The sequence below is a fragment of the Saccopteryx leptura genome, chromosome 12 (assembly GCF_036850995.1).
Source record: "Saccopteryx leptura isolate mSacLep1 chromosome 12, mSacLep1_pri_phased_curated, whole genome shotgun sequence".
NCBI lineage: Eukaryota > Metazoa > Chordata > Mammalia > Chiroptera > Emballonuridae > Saccopteryx > Saccopteryx leptura.
Window position 1 is genome coordinate 9,565,928 of NC_089514.1, and position 18,191 is coordinate 9,584,118.

The 18,191-nt window shown below is 42.8% G+C and overlaps 1 protein-coding gene across 2 annotated transcripts in view; it reads right to left on the reverse strand.

Annotated features, from left to right (window-relative positions):
• Positions 1-18,191, reverse strand: part of BBS9 (Bardet-Biedl syndrome 9) — a 384,264-nt gene that overhangs the window by 215,146 nt on the left and 150,927 nt on the right. For both annotated transcript variants that reach the window (XM_066354391.1, XM_066354392.1), the window contains 2 exons: positions 5,720-5,901; positions 91-167 (listed from right to left, as the gene is read on the reverse strand). In XM_066354391.1, the coding sequence (XP_066210488.1) occupies positions 91-167; positions 5,720-5,901 (259 nt within the window). The remainder of the gene's footprint in view (positions 1-90; positions 168-5,719; positions 5,902-18,191) is intronic.

Genomic DNA, 18,191 nt, shown 5'->3' on the forward strand with positions numbered 1-18,191 from the left:
AAGACCCATAATTTAAATCAGTCATTTTGACCACAGCTCATAAGTCTATCACCATCAAAAACCCTTCCCATGTCTGCAAAAAACACTTACAGGGACAGAATCTAAGGTCGGAGAAACCATGACAGAAACTTTCAAGTCATCTTCTCTCTCAGTCATGGGCCAAACACCTGTAATTTGGAAAAGGAAAAAGAAAGAAAAAAGATTTAATCATAAAGTAAAACATGCTGTATAAATTGTTAAGGGTATCTATACCATATCATGTATCAAAAAGCATCTCCATAAACATATAAGCTGAAGAGCCTGACCAGGCAGTGGCGCAGTGAATAGAGTGTCGGACTGGGATGCGGAGGACCCGGGTTCAAGACCCCGAGGTCACCAGCTTGAGCACGGGCTCATCTGGTTTGAGCAAAGCTCACCAGCTTGGACCCAAGGTCGCTGACTTGAGCAAGGGGTTACTTGGTCTGCTGTAACCCCATGGTCAAGGCACATATGAGAAAGCAATCAATGAACAACTAAGGTGTCCCAACGAAAAACTGATGATTGATTGATGCTTCTTATCTCTCTCTGCTCCTGTCTGTCTGTCCCTATCTATCCCTCTTTCTGACTCTCTCTGTCTCAAAAAATATATATATAAGCTGAAGAAACTAATGCATTACAGAATTACAAGACTAACGCTAATTCTTCCCGTGCTACAATATTTTAAAGAAAAATTTTCTCTTTCTCCAAAGATATTAACTAGGATGTGACCCACTGACAGACCAGCACTGGGAATTTCACTGCCTGCCCCTTAACTCCTGGTGGAAGCCCAAATTGGTACAACCCTTTCCAGTGGTAAGTCGTTTTGAAGTTATTACTTCTGAAGGCTAGTAATTCTGCTTGGGGCTGGTCTGTTAAGTCACAGGATATGTACACCTTACACTTTGATAGCTGTAGCCAACTCACAGACATACCCAAGGAGGTTCTTTGCGGCTGGCATTTATTTATTTATTTATTTATTTATTATTATTATTTTTTTTTGTATTTCTCTGAAGCTGGAAACGGGGAGAGACACTCAGACAGACTCCTGCATGCGCCCGACCGGGATCCACCAGGCACGCCCACCAGGGGGCAATGCTCTGCCCCTCCGGGGCGTCGCTCTGTCGCGACCAGAGCCACTCCAGCGCCTGGGGCAGAGGCCAAGGAGCCATCCCCAGCGCCCAGGCCATCTTTGCTCCAATGGAGCCTCGGCTGCGGGAGGGGAAGAGAGAGACAGAGAGGAAGGAGAGGGGGTGGGGTGGAGAAGCAGATGGGGGCTTCTCCTGTGTGCCCTGGCCGGGAATCGAACCCGGGACCTCTGCACGCCAGGCTGACGGCTCTACCACTGAGCCAACCGGCCAGGGCCGAGGCTGGCATTTATTAAAAACAAAAATCAAACAACCTAAATCTCTACATTTCGATTAAAAGGGAAATGGTTAACTAAATTATGGTATCTCCATGCTGTGCAACTGGTCTAAAACCCGAAGTTATAAATAAGACTGCTGTCCATCTTTATATACGGATAAGAAAAAACTCCAAGATATGCTTATTAATATAAAAGCAAGACGTACCACAATGTGTTTAATATGCACATATTTGTATAAAAATAATGACAGAGACATGACAATTTTCTTAAAGAATGTACAAGCACTCTTGATAAAGGTAACCTTTAAACAGCCTAGTGGCACAGCATCTGGAGTTTACCCTGTTAGCACTGCTTGAATTCTTTTCGCCATATTCATGTTATTTCTACAACTTAAATATCACAATTAAAAAAAAATGGTTATAGTGCATAATAAGATATGATGAACAAGTGACAGAGACCCTAAATTAGAAACATAAATAATACTTATGCAATGCATGTGTGCACGCATGCACACATGCTCATATATATGTGACAGACCGCCAGCTGCACCCCTAAGTCCACCTTCACTCTCCCTCATGTGCCAGAGACCTAATTCTGCTGAGACAGTCACCTCTACCGCAGTCATTGGGTTGGTCAAATCCAATCATGCTGACCTCGCTCCCCTGACCATTGGTTTTAGGCATGGGCATGGGGCTTAATCCTGGCAGAGATGAGGTAAGAAAAGTTGGGGGGGGTGCTACACATGCTTCTGGGAAAGCTATTCCTCCTTCATAAAAGGGGAGACTCAGGAGAAATAGCTCTCTTCTTCCCTGTAAATCGTATCTGCTCATAACGCCCAGGACTGCAGAAATCACCCCTGACCCCGAGAGGAAGCAGCCCCACGCGCTGAGGGTAACCGACACGGCAGATGGAAAGCCCTGGACGAAGCCGCATGAACAAGCAGGTGTCTCACAAAGCGAAGACCTGCCTGCACATGCCATCAGGAATTCCCACCAACATGCGGAATTTGGAATAGGAATTTCGAGAACTTACTTAGCAAGGGTACAGAAGGCTGCTCAGCGCCCACCCAAAAACCATCCTTCAGCCCTTTTTTTACTAAAAGGAGCCCAAGTTTATTCTAAGCAACAAAGCGCTCAGCTAAAATACTCAATTTCCCAGGCTCTCTGCTCCTGCAGCGGCCAGGGAGATGCGGGCAGAAGCTGCTCAGGGTGTGGCTTCCAGGAAGGATTCTGACTCAGCTGCAGATGTGAGGGCAGGAGTTCCAGAAGCCACCCTGCACCAGCAGACGACCCTGGGAGAGAAGGAGTCAGAGTCCCAGATGACAGTGGGCCTGCCAAACCAACCCTGGTCGGCCCACCGCTGGACTTCTTTTCCACAGGAAAGAAAGAAACCCCAGCCTGCTTAAGCCGCTTTATCTGGGCATTCTGGTATATGCAGCCACACATCGCCCGGAACAACCCATCTGCCGACAAGGTCGCCAAGTGCCAATGTTTCCCGTGCCCGGTGGTACTGGCAGCTCGGCTATCCTGGACATGTTTCCCACAGGCCGCGGGCTTTTCCTTATACCAGGGGTCTCAAACTCAACTCAGCATGTGGGCCGCAGAGCAAGATCACAGCCCTTCGGCGGGCCGCACTAGGTCTACAAAAGGCAACTGTTACGCAACACTTTTCTCACTGCAGTTGAAAACAAAAAAAAAATTAGTACAACAAGCACAATCGTACATGCAGTTTACTCAGTGTCACAAAACGACCAGAAACTGTAGTTCGCATCACAACTGCTGTTAACTAAGCTAATATCTAGCTAGGATGCTAGAGAAATGAAAAATACAAGTAGGCCCCTAGGCTTACTTAATTTTATCCAAAATATTTTGAACTTCGTGGATTAGTCTGCGGGCCGCACAAAATTGTTCGGCGGGCCGCATGCGGCCCGCGGGCCGCGAGTTTGAGACCCCTGCCTTATACTCTATGGTGCTGCTCTCTTTCCCTTCCTGAAGGCACCGCTGTGCGGGGAGTCTGTCTCAATATCGTGCCCACTCCCCAGACTCACCCCAAGTAGAGGATGTGACCAACCGTCTAAATCATTAGGAAACTTCCATCTTTGAAAGCGCCTACTGACAGATGTTCTGGACTACTGGTAACATAAATGCTTCGCAGGATTCCCACTAATGGGTCGAGTAGGAAAACTTTCAAAATCCATGAGCCATACAGAAATTATTACTATAACTTCATGCTTACAACATACATTCCTCATAGAACTTACACACATAAAGTCAGGTTCAAAAACCCTTTTATTACAGTAGATAATGTACACCACGTGTACAATGAAACGTACTCTTTAAATTGGCTTTAAATTTTGCTGCAACTCTTGCTTTGAAGAAATAAAAAAAAAAAAAAAGCTGTAAGTGCTGAATATAACCCGCCAAGGCTGTGAAATTTTTTGCAAGTTCAAGTCACTATAAGTGAAATAAGTGGCATTTAAATGAATAATGAGGTCACCAAAAAGTTCAGAGTCTTAACTTCTCATAATCTTCTATATTGAAACGATTGGTGCTTTTACATAATTACAGGCATTTTATTAAAGAAATATAACGCAGTTTTAGAAGGGTACAGGATACTAATTTTTTTTTCCATATCTAGAAATAAAGTATTTTAAAAGTCTCTTTTTAAAAAAGTTTCCCAGTGTTTCTTGTTCAGAAATAAAACCAAATGATGGTGGGGAAAGGGCAGAGAACTTCAAATGTCAACTAAAACTGGAGGTTATGTACATAATGAACTTTTGCACCAAGTCCGTGAGTACATCCCTAACTTAATTAGCAGTTATTTTAAATTACACAGAAGGATCAAGGTACTGACAAGTGGAACAGCCTAACCCTTCTCACCCAAGGGCATCACTATGGTCACCAAAAAAATCACTTCGAGCTGTAACGGATTTTTCTGAGTAACGTTTCACACAATTAAGTGTTAATCAAAATATCATTAGCACATTGTTTATGGAAAGAGCAAAATCTCAAGGCACAAACTTTGGAGTCAAAAGCCACATTCAATTCATTTAATGAACTCTAGAAATTTCATGTTTCATATATATATATATATATATATATACACATATGCCACTCTCCCCCAATTAAGTTTTTGAACGACAAAATGAGACTTCTAATTCCATTAATCCCAAAACACCAGTATCATAAATGGGAGAAAAATTGTATATTGCACTATGACACATCCAATTTTAACCGTTTTCTGTTTGACTGGGAGGGGGCGGTAGGGAGGGGTGCGGATAATGAGTAGGTTTTTAACTAATTGGAAGGCACTTAAAAGACCTAAGTTTCACTGGTTTACTTTCAAAACTTTCTAAGAGAAAGTGCAAAGCCAAAAGAATAATTATTTTATTTTAATATTCATAATTTTAAAATATATTCTCGAAATCCCTCTGAATCGGTCTTGGTAATAGAGGCTCAAAAATACATAAATCTCATCAGAGCGACTGGCCCAGGATGAAGACTGGCCCCGTTGTTTGGGTTGGCTTCTGATGCCCTGCTTCTTTTATTATTCCGACTTGTTTTAACATCTCCTTTATGTGAAAGTAGTCCGTATTTTTTCTCATTAAAACAATACTTTTACCTGACCCTGAGAAGGGAACTCAAAAGTAATGCTTTTCACATGTCCAACTCAAACTGCAGCATTGGTGTTTTGTTTCTCCTTTCAATTTACAATAAAATTATACCCCTGTGAATCCCAAAGTAAGATAATATTGAGTTATTCAAAACTCAGGAACTGAAAATACCATCAGCCTCTGTCTGAGTCATTAGAAATCAGCGGACCACAGGCTACACTCCATTTGGACGGCTAATTAACTACAAACATAAATTATGTTACTAAGCTGCAAATGACTGCATTTTTTAGTAACAACGTGGTAACTCGTGGACTGCTTTGGTTTCTTTTAAAAGAAGCAACTAACATGTAATTCAGGGGTATCAGAAGTTAATAAATGACCACTCTAAACCTTAATGATCTTCTCAAGGCCTGAAACCACTACCCAAAGAAGGACTTGTTTCTTTTTTAGAGTTTAAGGAAAAAGACTAGATAGGCACTGTCCCTGGAAAGGGGGCACAAGTAAAAGTGTCACCTTAAATAGGACACATTTTTCAGAAGCTACAAAACACAGATGAAGCACAAAGACCTTGTGTACTAAAGGGCAACACAGTTTTTACAAATATGACTTTAAGCTGGGGAGGGAGGGGAGATTAACTAGTGTACAAAATTATCTATATACAAAGTAATAATATAAATTGTACAGTGAACAGTAAAATCAAATAATAAAACCCTTAAAGGAGATACCTTGTGATTTGTTAGCATCTTTGATGATGTTCTGAAGTTCTTTCAACTCTGCATCAAGCGCGTCATAGTTCAATTCCCTAGCTTCAACTTTCGGAGCTTGGAACAAAGAAGGATCTGTCCCCAGGTAGGAACACTGCAAGCGACCGTCATCGCTCAGGGTGACTATCGCTCCCTTTAAGCCACTACAACAAAGAAGAGAAAAATAAGACAAACCGAAGTTTTGCAGTGGATATGGCCTTGACCGACTCCATTTTTATTCAAATAAGCTTCAATATCCCTGTAAGAAAATGACGATATCTATTTCTCAAGGTTTACATCAAAGGCTCAATTCAAATGTTTCTAACCTGATTTATATGTACGAAACTATTCCCAATGTTCTGATTTGGTACAGGAGGGAAGAAAAAAAAAAAACAACCCCCACGCTAACAACTACAATGGCCGCCATTTGGAGGAAGCTGACGACATGGCAAACCCCGCTTTAAGAGTTGTTCAAGCGCCTGTCTTCTAACCCTCACGCCGGCTCCCACGCGGCTGAGAACAGCACCTGCGGAGCCACAGTGGACCGAGAGCGGGGCCGCTGGCCGGGGGCTGGCTGAAGCCATGGGTTGAGGCACAGGGGCAAAAGCCGGGCAATCCGGGGGAACGGCGAAGAGTCTGGTGGCCTTGGAAAGCGACATGCCCGTGCTCTTCTGCTTTTTGTTCTCTTTGCCCTTGGGACTCGCGCTCGCCGGCTCCCCGGGGCCACCATCCGTGACTTCCTTCGCGCATGCGCCTTCCCCTCCCTCTCAGATGGAAGTTCCCCCTTTTCTCCTTCCGTAGCTCTTTCTCCATCACCCTGCTCGTCCCGATGACCTTTCTGCCCCGTCCTTTCACCCTACCTCCTCTTGGACTCCCTGACCTCTGTTCGACTCTAACAGCTAGCCAGAATACAGAAATCACCATTTTAGCCTACCATTAAAAAAATAAAATAAAAGTTGTAAGTTTCTCTGATCTTGCTGAAATGAACACTATTTGCTTCTTCCATCGTTTGCCCAGAAGAAAAAAGAAAATTCAACATGAGAAGTCATTTTCGGCTGGTACATAATGAATTTGTTGGTGTTGATTTTTGTGACGTTTCTGTGATGTCAGCGATTTAAAAAAAAAAAAGTTACCAACCCTGTTCTAAAGGTTAAATGTTAATCAAAAATCATATAATTCTTAAGAGAAAAAGAACTTAGAAAAAAAAATGTTTTTATTCACTTGAAGAAAAGGATAAGGTATATAAGGGTCCAGGCCTTATTCAGAATAAATAAGTATTCTCAGAACACCCCAACATTGAGTCATGGCAAGTGGCCAGCTCATTCACTAAACAGCTCAACTTGATTGAAAGAAGATACATCACTGCTCAGTCCTTCCCATAAGATGGGCCAGCACCCACTTCCCCACCTGCCTTCAACACAACATTCCTGCGCACACCTTCTCCAGGGCTTAGGCGCAGCCGGTGCCACAAAACCCTGCGGCGCACCTTCAGAGGGATGAAGAATAGAGTTACATCACTGATTCAACAGCTAAAGACCTAGAGGAGCAGGTGGATACGGGCCTGGGGGCCTGGCTCGGGCTCTGCCACTATCTAGCTGGATCAACCCGGAGAAGTCTTCTTAAATGCTCTCTCTCTGTCCAACATGACAAGGTGAGGCTAGATGACCCTCAAAGGTCTTTAAGTTTTATGAATTTGTTCTGTCACTCTCTCTCAGAAAATAAATATTCACAAAATAAAGTTATTTTCTTAAAGTGTGAAAAGCAACGCCACAGAACCTCTGGGCTGGATCCTTTCTTTGCGGGCAACTGAAGCCACCTAGTGGCCAGGGAGATGCGAACCTCCAGTTCTGGCAAGCCCATTTCAAGAGGGCTAACCCGCTGCCCCTGAGCTGTCACTGCCTCTGGGCCCATTCCACACAGCCCCACGAAGGTCAGGAACCCGATCAATCCTCAGCAAGGGCAGCTCTCTGGTTGGCTTCTCAGAGAATGTGAGGAACATCAGTCCTTTGAATCTAGAAAGGTTTTTCCATTTCATGTTCACTCTTTTAGTGCTCCATAGCATATGAAACCTAGCATGGCCTAATTAATACAAGTATCCCCCACTATGAAAATTTATTTTGTCTCTCGAGTTGGATAGCTAATAATTGAATCAGTTTTGTCCCACTGTTTTAGTTAGCAAATAGCAACAATTCAGACACAAAAAAGATTTATCTAAAAATTTATCTAAACCTATTAAATTTCTGAGTTCAGATAGGACGAGTTTGAATCGTATTGCATACATGTATGTCTTCCAAATCTCAAAAATACATTCTTTGCTGGCATTTGGGATGTCCGAATGGAAAAGGGAGGGGCTGGAGTTTCCCTTACCAGAAGAACTCACCAGACGTCATCAGAATGTCTTGACAGTAAATTACAAAACTTGAGAGCAAATTTACTTTTTTCTCATCAATGACATCAAAACCACTGCATATAATTTAAATCAAATGACAGAAATTTAGACTACAGGTGAATTTATTTAACCTTGTCCATTTTATTCCACAGTAACACCAAGACAAGCTATAAAAACTCTAGACTACATCAGTGGAATTTCTGTCTAAAACACCTGTGAAGGGACAGGCACTTTAACTCAGGCCCTATAGCACTACTTAATAAATAAGTCAGGCCATCTCCTGGTTTCTTGTGCAAAATGACAAATTGTAAGATGGAGATATCATTCCTACAGTTGAGCCCAATTTAAGTAATATAAAGAGGGAAAGGAAAACATAATCAAGATTTCCTGAAGTCTTTCCACATAAAGAACATTTTATTTAGCAATATTGTCCATATGAGCTAATGTGGTAGGTTCCACGAATGACAGAATTTTATGCTGGAGGAAGCCATCAAGTAAATCAAGTACTGTGTGCCACACTACTTCTATCTTATATCTTTAAAGTAGAGTGAAGATTGCCAAGATTACGGTCTCTGGATTATTACTGATCCTGGAAGCACACTGGCTCACCAAAGGCACCAGTATTTTATAAAAAAATCAAGGTCAAGGGTGTTCTATGTACAGAACACATAATACTTCTGTGATTTTTAGCAATGGGGCATGACATGAAACAATAGAGTTCGTTCAGGAATCTGAAAGTAATTGTTTCATCACTCAGTAAACAGATCCCTGCCTTAATAATACATTCAAACAGAATTCCAGATGGATTTTAAAAGTTAAATTTAAAATATGAAACTGCAAAAATATTTATCTGCCCTTGGGATGGAAGGAACTCTTGCGGCAGGAAAGCTACAGAGGAAACTACAAAGGAAACGACCTCTAAATCAAACCGCAAAAGCAATCTAAACTTGTTATATGCTTTAAAAAACAACATGGTATAAAAGAACAAAAGACAGCCGGGGCGGAGTAGCTCAGGAGGTTAGAGCATTGACCTGATACAATGAGGTTGTGGGTTCGGTCCCTGGTCAGGGCACATGCAAGCACCAACCAATGAATGTATAGATGAGTGAACAACAAATCGATGTTTCTTTCTCTCTCTCTCTCTCTCTAAAATCAATCAATAAAAAAATTTTTTTTTTTAAAGAACACAAGACAAACTGGGAAAAACGTTGACAACCAACATAAAACACATAATTTAAGCTAAACGATATAAAGCTGAGAATATTCGACTGTTTTTGAACTATAAAATCAGTTTTATGCGTTTCAGCTAATATATAAAGAACTCTTAACAAATAAATGAAAATAAGAGTATATCCAAAATTAACAGGTCAAAAGAAATGTATATAAAAATAACAGTCAATAAATAGATAAAAGACATACCAAAATCAACTCTATGTATATATTTTTAAAAGCTACATTTGATTATTTAATACCTCAAAACTAGCAAATGTGTATTTAAAAATCAGTCCTGCTGTTAGAGAAGGTGTGTGGAGAGAGACATGCTCACACACTTTCCATGGGAATGTACTTAGAGGAAACGTATTGCCTCCACTGTACAAAAAGAAGAATGAACCCAGAGAAGAGAAGGAACAGACTGTGGTTACCAGGAATTAATAAGCAAAGCTGGCCCTGGCCGGTTGGCTCAGTGGTAGAGCGTCGGCCTGGCGTGCAGGAGTCCCGGGTTTGATTCCCGGCCAAAGGCACACAGGAGAGGCGCCCATTTGCTTCTCCACCCCTACCCCTCTTCTTTCTCTCTGTCTCTCTCTTCCCCTCCCACAGCGAGGCTCCATTGGAGCAAAGATGGCCCGGGTGCTGGGGATGGCTCTGTGGCCTCTGCCTCAGGCGCTAGAATGGCTCTGGTCGCAACAGAGCGACACCCCAGAGGGGCAAAGCATCGCCCCCTGGTGGGCATGCCGGGTGGATCCCGGTCGGGCGCATGCGGGAGTCTGTCTGACTGCCTCCCCATTTCCAGCTTCGGAAAATAAAAAAAAATAAAAAACAAAGCTACAGAAGGCTACAGGCTTCCTGGCTTCAGACTCGCACCTTTCCATTATCACACAGCTGCCCTCAGAAAGCAGCAAATGACTCTTCATACAAAATTATTATTTTTTTAGCGTAGACTATATATTCGACAAATATCAACTGCTCTCGTAGAATGATTTTACATTTAACTAAACTGTATTTTAAATAAACTATAGAAGACATTTTTTCATTATTTTTCTAAGCACAATGCCTAAGTATTCAAGAATCAAATACAAAAAATAAGGTAGAAATAGAAAGAGACCGATGCTATATAAAATGCCATGTGAATGTCTGCCTTTCATCTACAAACTTAATAACAAAATGATTATGGTTATTTCCTATTTCCTCCTGTTGAGATGAAATTAGCTGACACACCTGTTTGGAATTCAGTGGTAAAGGCGTATCTGACAGCCATTTGGAAGTTGCTACTGTCAGCAGGTTCCAACTTTTGATGAGAGCTATCAATTGTTAAAATTATCTGCATTAAAAGGCAGATTAATGAACTATCTACAGAATCAAGCAGGGGTATGGCTTTCTGGCAAGTTCTTGTGAAGACAAGTATTCTCAAACAAAAGAGAAATAATTTTCATATTATAAGAACCTCAAGTCCTAACTGCGCTTATGGTTAAACCAGCTTTGGGCTCCTCCGTACCTTTACCGAACCGACACTGAGACAGAAAACCTAAAGGGGGGTGCATGGTCTTGTTCTAGGCTCTTCTTTATTTATTAGTTATCTCTCATTTCCCCACTGCGTTTCACTGACTCATCACTCACTCACTCATTTCATTCGTTCGTCAAATATTTGCAAACACCTGTGAGATGCAGGATACCATCTGAAGCGCTACAGAGCCTACACAGGCGATGCGTTTGGGAAGCATCTCAAAGAGACTGCAATCCCATAAAAGAATGAGAGAAGTGTAGCATGGGGTAGAAGACATAAGTACCATAAGGCAAGTATACTGTACTTGAATGTCATTTCCAGGCAGGGGGGTTGGGGAAATTTTAATGGTGGAAATGAAAGATTCAGCTGGACCCTGATTCAGTCCGGTCTTCAGTGACTGGTGCTGAAAGCTGGATGAACGTATACACGATTCGTATGTAAGGAACTGATGTTGACAGAACTTTGAAGCTGGTTCATGCTCAGTTTTCCCCAACACCTCAACGTTCTGAACCTCTAAGTAGCAGCAGGAGAACACAGCACATGATGGCATACACCATTATTCCGTGGCTCTTCGTGGCTCCATCTGCAGGGTGGCCCGGGCTGACAGGGTTTCTTCACAGCTCTCCCGATCAGCACGTGTTGTGCTCGTCTCTCCCACCTGCCTACATAAAAGTACAGTCCTATCTCATTCTGATCTTCATTGGGGTTTGCACCCAACCAGGATCCACCCAGCATGCCCACCAGGGGGTGGTGCTCTGCCCATCTGGGGAGTAGCTCTGTTGCAACCAGAGCCATTCTAGTGCCTGAGGCAGAGGCCATGGAGCCATCCTCAGTGCCCGGGCCAACTTTGCTCCAGTGGAGCCTTGGCTGCAGGAGGGGAAGAGAGAGATAGAAAGGGGAGGAGGAGGAGGAGGGGTAGAGAAGCAGTTGTTGGGCAGTTCTCCTGTGTGCCCTGACTGGGGAATTGGACCTGGGACTTCTACATGCCAGCAGACTTCCACACACCAGCCCGATGCTCTACCGCAGAGACAACCAGCCAGGGCCTTTATTCTGTTTCGTTTGGTGATTTTTGTTTCATTTTGCTATTTTTTTTTCAGCCGTTTTGTCTTGCTTATTTTTAACTTTATATAACTACAAAGTTAAATAAATGTTAAGTGATCTGCCCCATGACAATTTGCTTTCCAAAACCTTCTCACCATTAATTTGTAACTTACTGCCGTATAACATAAACATCTGTAACAGCTGAGGTGCGGAGGTCGGGAGAGTTGGTGGGAAGAACACTGAGTATGAAGGACAAGAGAGACACAGCAAGGGAGAGCCGGTCGGACTCTCTAGGAGGAAGAACAAGCAGCCGGGTCCACAATGCGGGGGACAGAACATAAAACAGGAAAGAGACTGTTGGGAATACGGCCATAATTGTGATAGTGGTGAATGGAGGCTTTTTAAGCTGGTGAGTGACATGAGCAAAAAACACGCTTACAAATATTTACCCTAAAAGACTCAATATTGTTCAAAATGTCAATTCTCACCAAAACGATCTATAGATGGAACGCAATCCAAATGAAAGTCCCAGAAGGCTTTTTCACCCGCACAAAGTGACAAGCTGATTTCACATTTCTACGGAAATGCCAAAGCAACAAACAACCTAGAATCGCAAAACAATCTTGAAAAAAGATTAGAGATAGAGGGCATTCATACACTGACTTCAAGACACACTCTGAATCTATAAAATCAAGACAGTGTGGGCCTGACCTGTGGTGGCGCAGCGGATAAAGCGTCAACCTGGAATGCTGAGTCGCCAGTTCGAAACCCTGGGCTTGCCTGGTCAAGGCCCATATGGGAGTTGATGCTTCCTGCTCCTCCCCCTTCCTCTCTCTCTTAGTCTTTCTCTCTCTCTCTCTCCCCCCCCTCCTCTCTTTAAAATGAATAAAAATTTTCTTTTATAGAAAGACAGTGTGGTGTTGGCAGGAGGGTAAATAGATGAATGGAATAGAACAGACACTCCTGAAACAAACCTGTACTCACTCAGTCCATTCTCAGCAAAGAGTTCAAGGCAATTCAGTAGGGGAAAGAAAAGTCTTTTAATTTTTTCATATAATTTTATTTAGAAAATTAAATTTAATGGAGAAGAAAGTCTTTTTTTTTAATGAAAGGTATTTGAACAAACTGGATCTGCCTATGGAAAAAGAAATAAAACACAGTATACACAAAAATTAATTTGAGAGGAATCACTGACCTAAACATAACAGCTAAACCTAGAAAGCTTTTTAAAAAAAAAAAGACAATTTCTTCATCAGCTGGTGTAGACAAAGATTTCTTAGTATGTGGAAGCAAAAAAAAAAACAAAACCCAAAAAACAAAAATAAATAAAAGGTAAATTAGACTTCTTCATACCTCAAAGCTTTTCATTAAAAGACTACTGAGAAAATATTGAATAGGCCGCCAAAAACTGGGAGAGAATACTCACCAAATAAATTTCAGACAAAGAACTTGCATCTCTGCATATAAAAACGACTGTAAGAAAAGATACAATGACCAAAATAAAAGTTTAACTGAGCAAAAGACTTGAATAGACATTTCATAGAGTCAGGTATAAAAATGGCTGGTGAGCCAAGGGAAAAAAAATGTTCAACATCATTAGTCACCAGGGAAATGCAAACTAAAGTCATAATGAGAGACCACCACATACAAATTAGAATATTTAAATTAACCTGATCGACAACACTAAATGCGGGATGGGTGTGGAGGCACCAGAGCTCTCGGACATCGCTGGCGGAATTCGGACATCGCTAGTGGAATTCAGACATCGCTGGCGGAATCTAAAATGGGGCATCTACTTCCCAAAAAGGGTTGGCAGTCGCTAATAAGAGTAAGCATATATCAACTCCCAGGATCTTAACTTCAATAAATAGTTGTTTTAAGCTACTAAGTTTTGAGACGGTTTGTCACATAGCAAAACTAATTAACACAATTGACCTACAAATACCCATTCCTCCTTTAAAATGATCTCTCCCAGAGCCGATCATATTACCTTCAAATAACATAAACCATCTCACTATACCCTCTAAATAATACTTCTATAATAGCACATATAAAATATTATGGCACTTTTAAAAATTTTTCGCATGTTTCTCATTTTTGACGAGGCTGTAAACTCTCTCAGGCCAGGGATTACACAACATTGAATTTGTATCCCTCAATGCCAGACACAATGACTTCATCTACATAAAATGTTCCAAAAGATTCCATTCTAAATTCATCTTCATCTAATATAATGCCTACTTATAAACAGATAGAAAAACACCACCACATTCCACACACCAATCAATAATTACAAGTCAATGAGGAAAACCTCTGTAATTGCCTACAACACTTCAAATGGAACCCTTGAGATTAATGAAAAATATATACCCAACTTTATTTATAGTTATCTAATATTCCCAATCATCAAATATAAATAATAAGGCAATGATAACAGCCATGGGAGGGCTGAGTATACAGGTGGTGGCTCTGACCTGGCACTGTGCCTTGAATGTAAAAAATGCCAAGAAAGTTAGTATGCAAATACATTCTCCCCCAAAGAAAAGAAGAGAGTTCTTCTAATGTAGAAGTTTAAGGTAATGAGTCTTTTCATAGAGGTTGGAATCCTTCCCTGATTCATGAAAGAAGACACAGTTGTATGCCCTAATTTTCTAATGAATTAAACCCTTACCAGAATTAAGTTAGGCATTAAGCAAACCACCTATATATATGTGTTGAGGAGCTATTTTTGCAATTTTTAAAGATAATTATGCCTTAAGCAAGGAGCTACAGCCAAGACTACCCAGCAAGGCTATCATTTAAAATTGAAGGTAGGGCCCTGACCGGTTGGCTCAGTGGTAGAGCGTTGGCCTGGCGTGCAGGGGTCCCGGGTTCGATTCCCGGCCAGGGCACACAAGAGAAGCGCCCATTTGCTTCTCCACCCCTCCCCCTCTCCTTCCTCTCTGTCTCTCTCTTCCCCTCCCGCAGCCGAGGCTCCACTGGAGCAAAAATGGCCCGGGCGCTGGGATGGCTCCTTGGCCACTGCCCCAGGCGCTAGAGTGGCTCTGGTCACAACAGAGCGACGCCCCGGAGGGGCAGAGCATCGCCCCCTGGTGGGCAGAGCGTCGCCCCCTGGTGGGCGTGCCGGGTGGATCCTGGTTGGGCGCATGCGGGAGTCTGTCTGACTGTCCCCGTTTCCAGCTTCAGAAAAATAAAAAAATAAATAAATAAATAAATAAATAAAACCTCTGGGCACCAGGAAGGATCAACTATAAAGAATCTAAGTTTCCTGCTGCACAGTCATTTCTTGCCCTGCCTTCCATACAAACTTCCCCCAAATCAAGAATTTAAAACCATATTCTAAGTTGCAATTTGAGGTTTGTGTGAATGGTTTTCAGTTATTACTGCTATCCACAATTAGCCTCGATAATCAAGAGCTGGATTATTTAATGAGAGAGACATGGAAATGAGAATGCCCAAGGAGAGGACAGGTAAAACAGGGGAGCCAAGTCCAGCTGCCAAAGGCGTCCAAGTCAGTGAAACTCTAAGAAGGACAATGTCACAGCAGATTGCAAAAATTACAGAGCTTGTAGTGGGGAGACTGAACAAAATATCTCTTGCAGTAAAGAAATTTCTAAGCATCCAGAACTCAGAAGTTAGCCTGTTCTTTCAAAACTCATACACACTTAGTAGAAAGTCACCACAGGCTACTAAATCTGACTGGTTACGCTTACAGACTAAACTAGTAAACTGCTAACCAGGAAAAAAACAAAAGATGTAATTTCTAGAAGTACCTCTTTTGTCCTGGGGAAGCAAAATATGTTTGTAAGGATCTGACTCGACTCTAAATTCTTTTGTTACTGAAAAAATATATATATATATTGGCCCTGGCCGGTTGGCTCAGTGGTAGAGCGTCGGCCTGGTGTGTGGAAGTCCTGGGTTTGATTCCCGGTCAGGGCACACAGGAGAAGCACCCATCACTTCTCCACCCTTTTCCCTCTCATTCCTCTCTCTCTCTCCCCCCCCCTTCCTCCTCTCCTCCCACAGCCATGGCTAGATTAGAGCAACTCGGCCCTGGACGCTGAGGATGGCTCCATGGCTTCCACCTCAGGCACTAAAAAATGGCTCAGGCACCAGATAGGCAGAGCATCGTCCCCTAATGGGCTTGCTGGGTGGATCCTGGCCCAGGCACATGCAGGAGTCTGCCTCTGTCTCTGCCTCCCCTCCTCTCACTAAAAAAAAAAAAAAAAAAAATCAAGAAAAAGAAAAAAATACATATTTCTTTATTACCCACTATATTCAGTCACCATTCTAGATGTTAGAAACAAATAGGCAGGTGACAGTGGTCATTTTCCTCAAAGGACTTAAAGTCCAGTGGGCAATACAGATACGTAAGTCAAACAGAAATGCACGAGGCGTGCGCTGATAGATGGACATCGCCAGGGAGCCAAAAGAAAGCGAAAGAAATCCAGATCAGACAGAGAACGCTGCAAGGCTCGAGTTCCCACCTCCCAGGGCTGAGAATCCCGGGACAGTCCTCACACGTCTCTTGTTCCCATTCTCTGCTAACCCTCTGAGAAGTCAACATTTGTTAGCGATTACATCTGTGCTGACAAGGGCCAGCCTCCCTCCCGGCCCGCGAGCTCAAATGTCGCGTGGCCGGCTCGTTTCCACTTGAGTTATATTAATTTACACGTGGACGAGTCTTTCCCATTTTAAAGTGGCTTCTGCACACATTTCATCTGTGTTCCTCCGTCACCTTAAACGGCATGCTGAAAACCAAACTTTTCTTTCTCATAAACCTGTTCTCTTTACAAAGCTTCCCATCGCTTTCAATATCACAGTTAACCTTATCACCATGTTCCAAAGAACAACCATAACGCTTTCTCGGCTTCATGCCTCTACATTAAACGTCACCGACTCATATTACTTACTTGCTTCTGAGTTTCCTTATTTAACTGCAAAATGAAGCAGCTAAGCCAGATGACCCAATGTCCTCCTAACTCAACTGTTATGATTTTAAGTCTTCGAACTTTCTCAGATTCATTCACCACGACCTTAGTCCGGGCTAGTGATTCTCGACCCCAGCAGTACGTGAGAATCTCCTGGAAATATAAAAAACCGCCTATGCCTGGTCCTTCCGGGGTCCAGACAGGAGAGTTATTTAAAGACCCCCCTCTGATGTTGCTAAAACTAAGAATCACAAGTCTAAGCCCTCATTATTGTCACCTACAATTTGCAGAGGGGAAATTTGAGGCTCAGAGAAGTGACCAGGCTAGCCCTCTCTGATTCCAAAGCTCATTACTTTCCACTGTGCCCAAGATCCACTGGTACTTAAACTTCTCGTCTATGCCAACTGATGGAATGCTTGCCTTCATGTCGCTTTAAAAATGTTTTCTTTTTCCCGCATATGTGTATAATTGGTGTTTCCTCAAAGGCCAGAGGCCAGAATTGGAATCTTCTCATTTCCCTCATAGAAACCATGTCAGGATTGAGGACAAGAAGTACAGTATGCTTTTAAAACATCTCTCATAAAGTAGTGATTTGGGTTTGCATTTTCAAAAATACCCAAAAGAGATCTAATCAACTCTTGAAAACTGCCACAATAATTTGGGGACACTGTCAACTGATTGAGACAGAGACTCAGTATGGCACAAACTTCAGGAGAGAAGGAAAATTCCTAAATTCAGGATTGATGGATGGTGTTTTCCTATAGACCAGGCGTCCCCAAACTACGGCCCGCGGGCTGCAATGCGACCCCCTGAGGCCATTTATCCGCCCCCACTGCACTTCTGGAAGGGGCACCTCTTTCATTGGTGGTCAGTGAGAGGACCACTGTATTTGGCAGCCCTCCAATGGTCTGAGGGACAGTGAACTGGCCCCCTGTGTAAAAAGTTTGGAGACCCCTGCTATAGACTCAAGCTACCGAACTTCAGACCTTTGGTGAATAGCCAAACCTTATGATTAGATACCCTATGGGTGACCATTCTTCAGTACAAACCAGTTAAAACAAAGAACTTCAAAGCAACTAACTGACAGCTTCTTTCCTACCTAATTTATTCCTGCCTGAAAGCTAAAGCTAATCTTGACAAAGAAACTTAAATTTGGCCCTGGCCGGTTGGCTCAGCGGTAGAGCGTCGGCCTGGTGTGCGGGGGACCCGGGTTCGATTCCCGGCCAGGGCACATAGGAGAAGCGCCCATTTGCTTCTCCACCCCCACCCCTCCTTCCTCTCTGTCTCTCTCTTCCCCTCCCGCAGCCAAGGCTCCATTGGAGCGGGGATGGCCCAGGAGCTGGGGATGGCTCCTTGGCCTCTGCCCCAGGC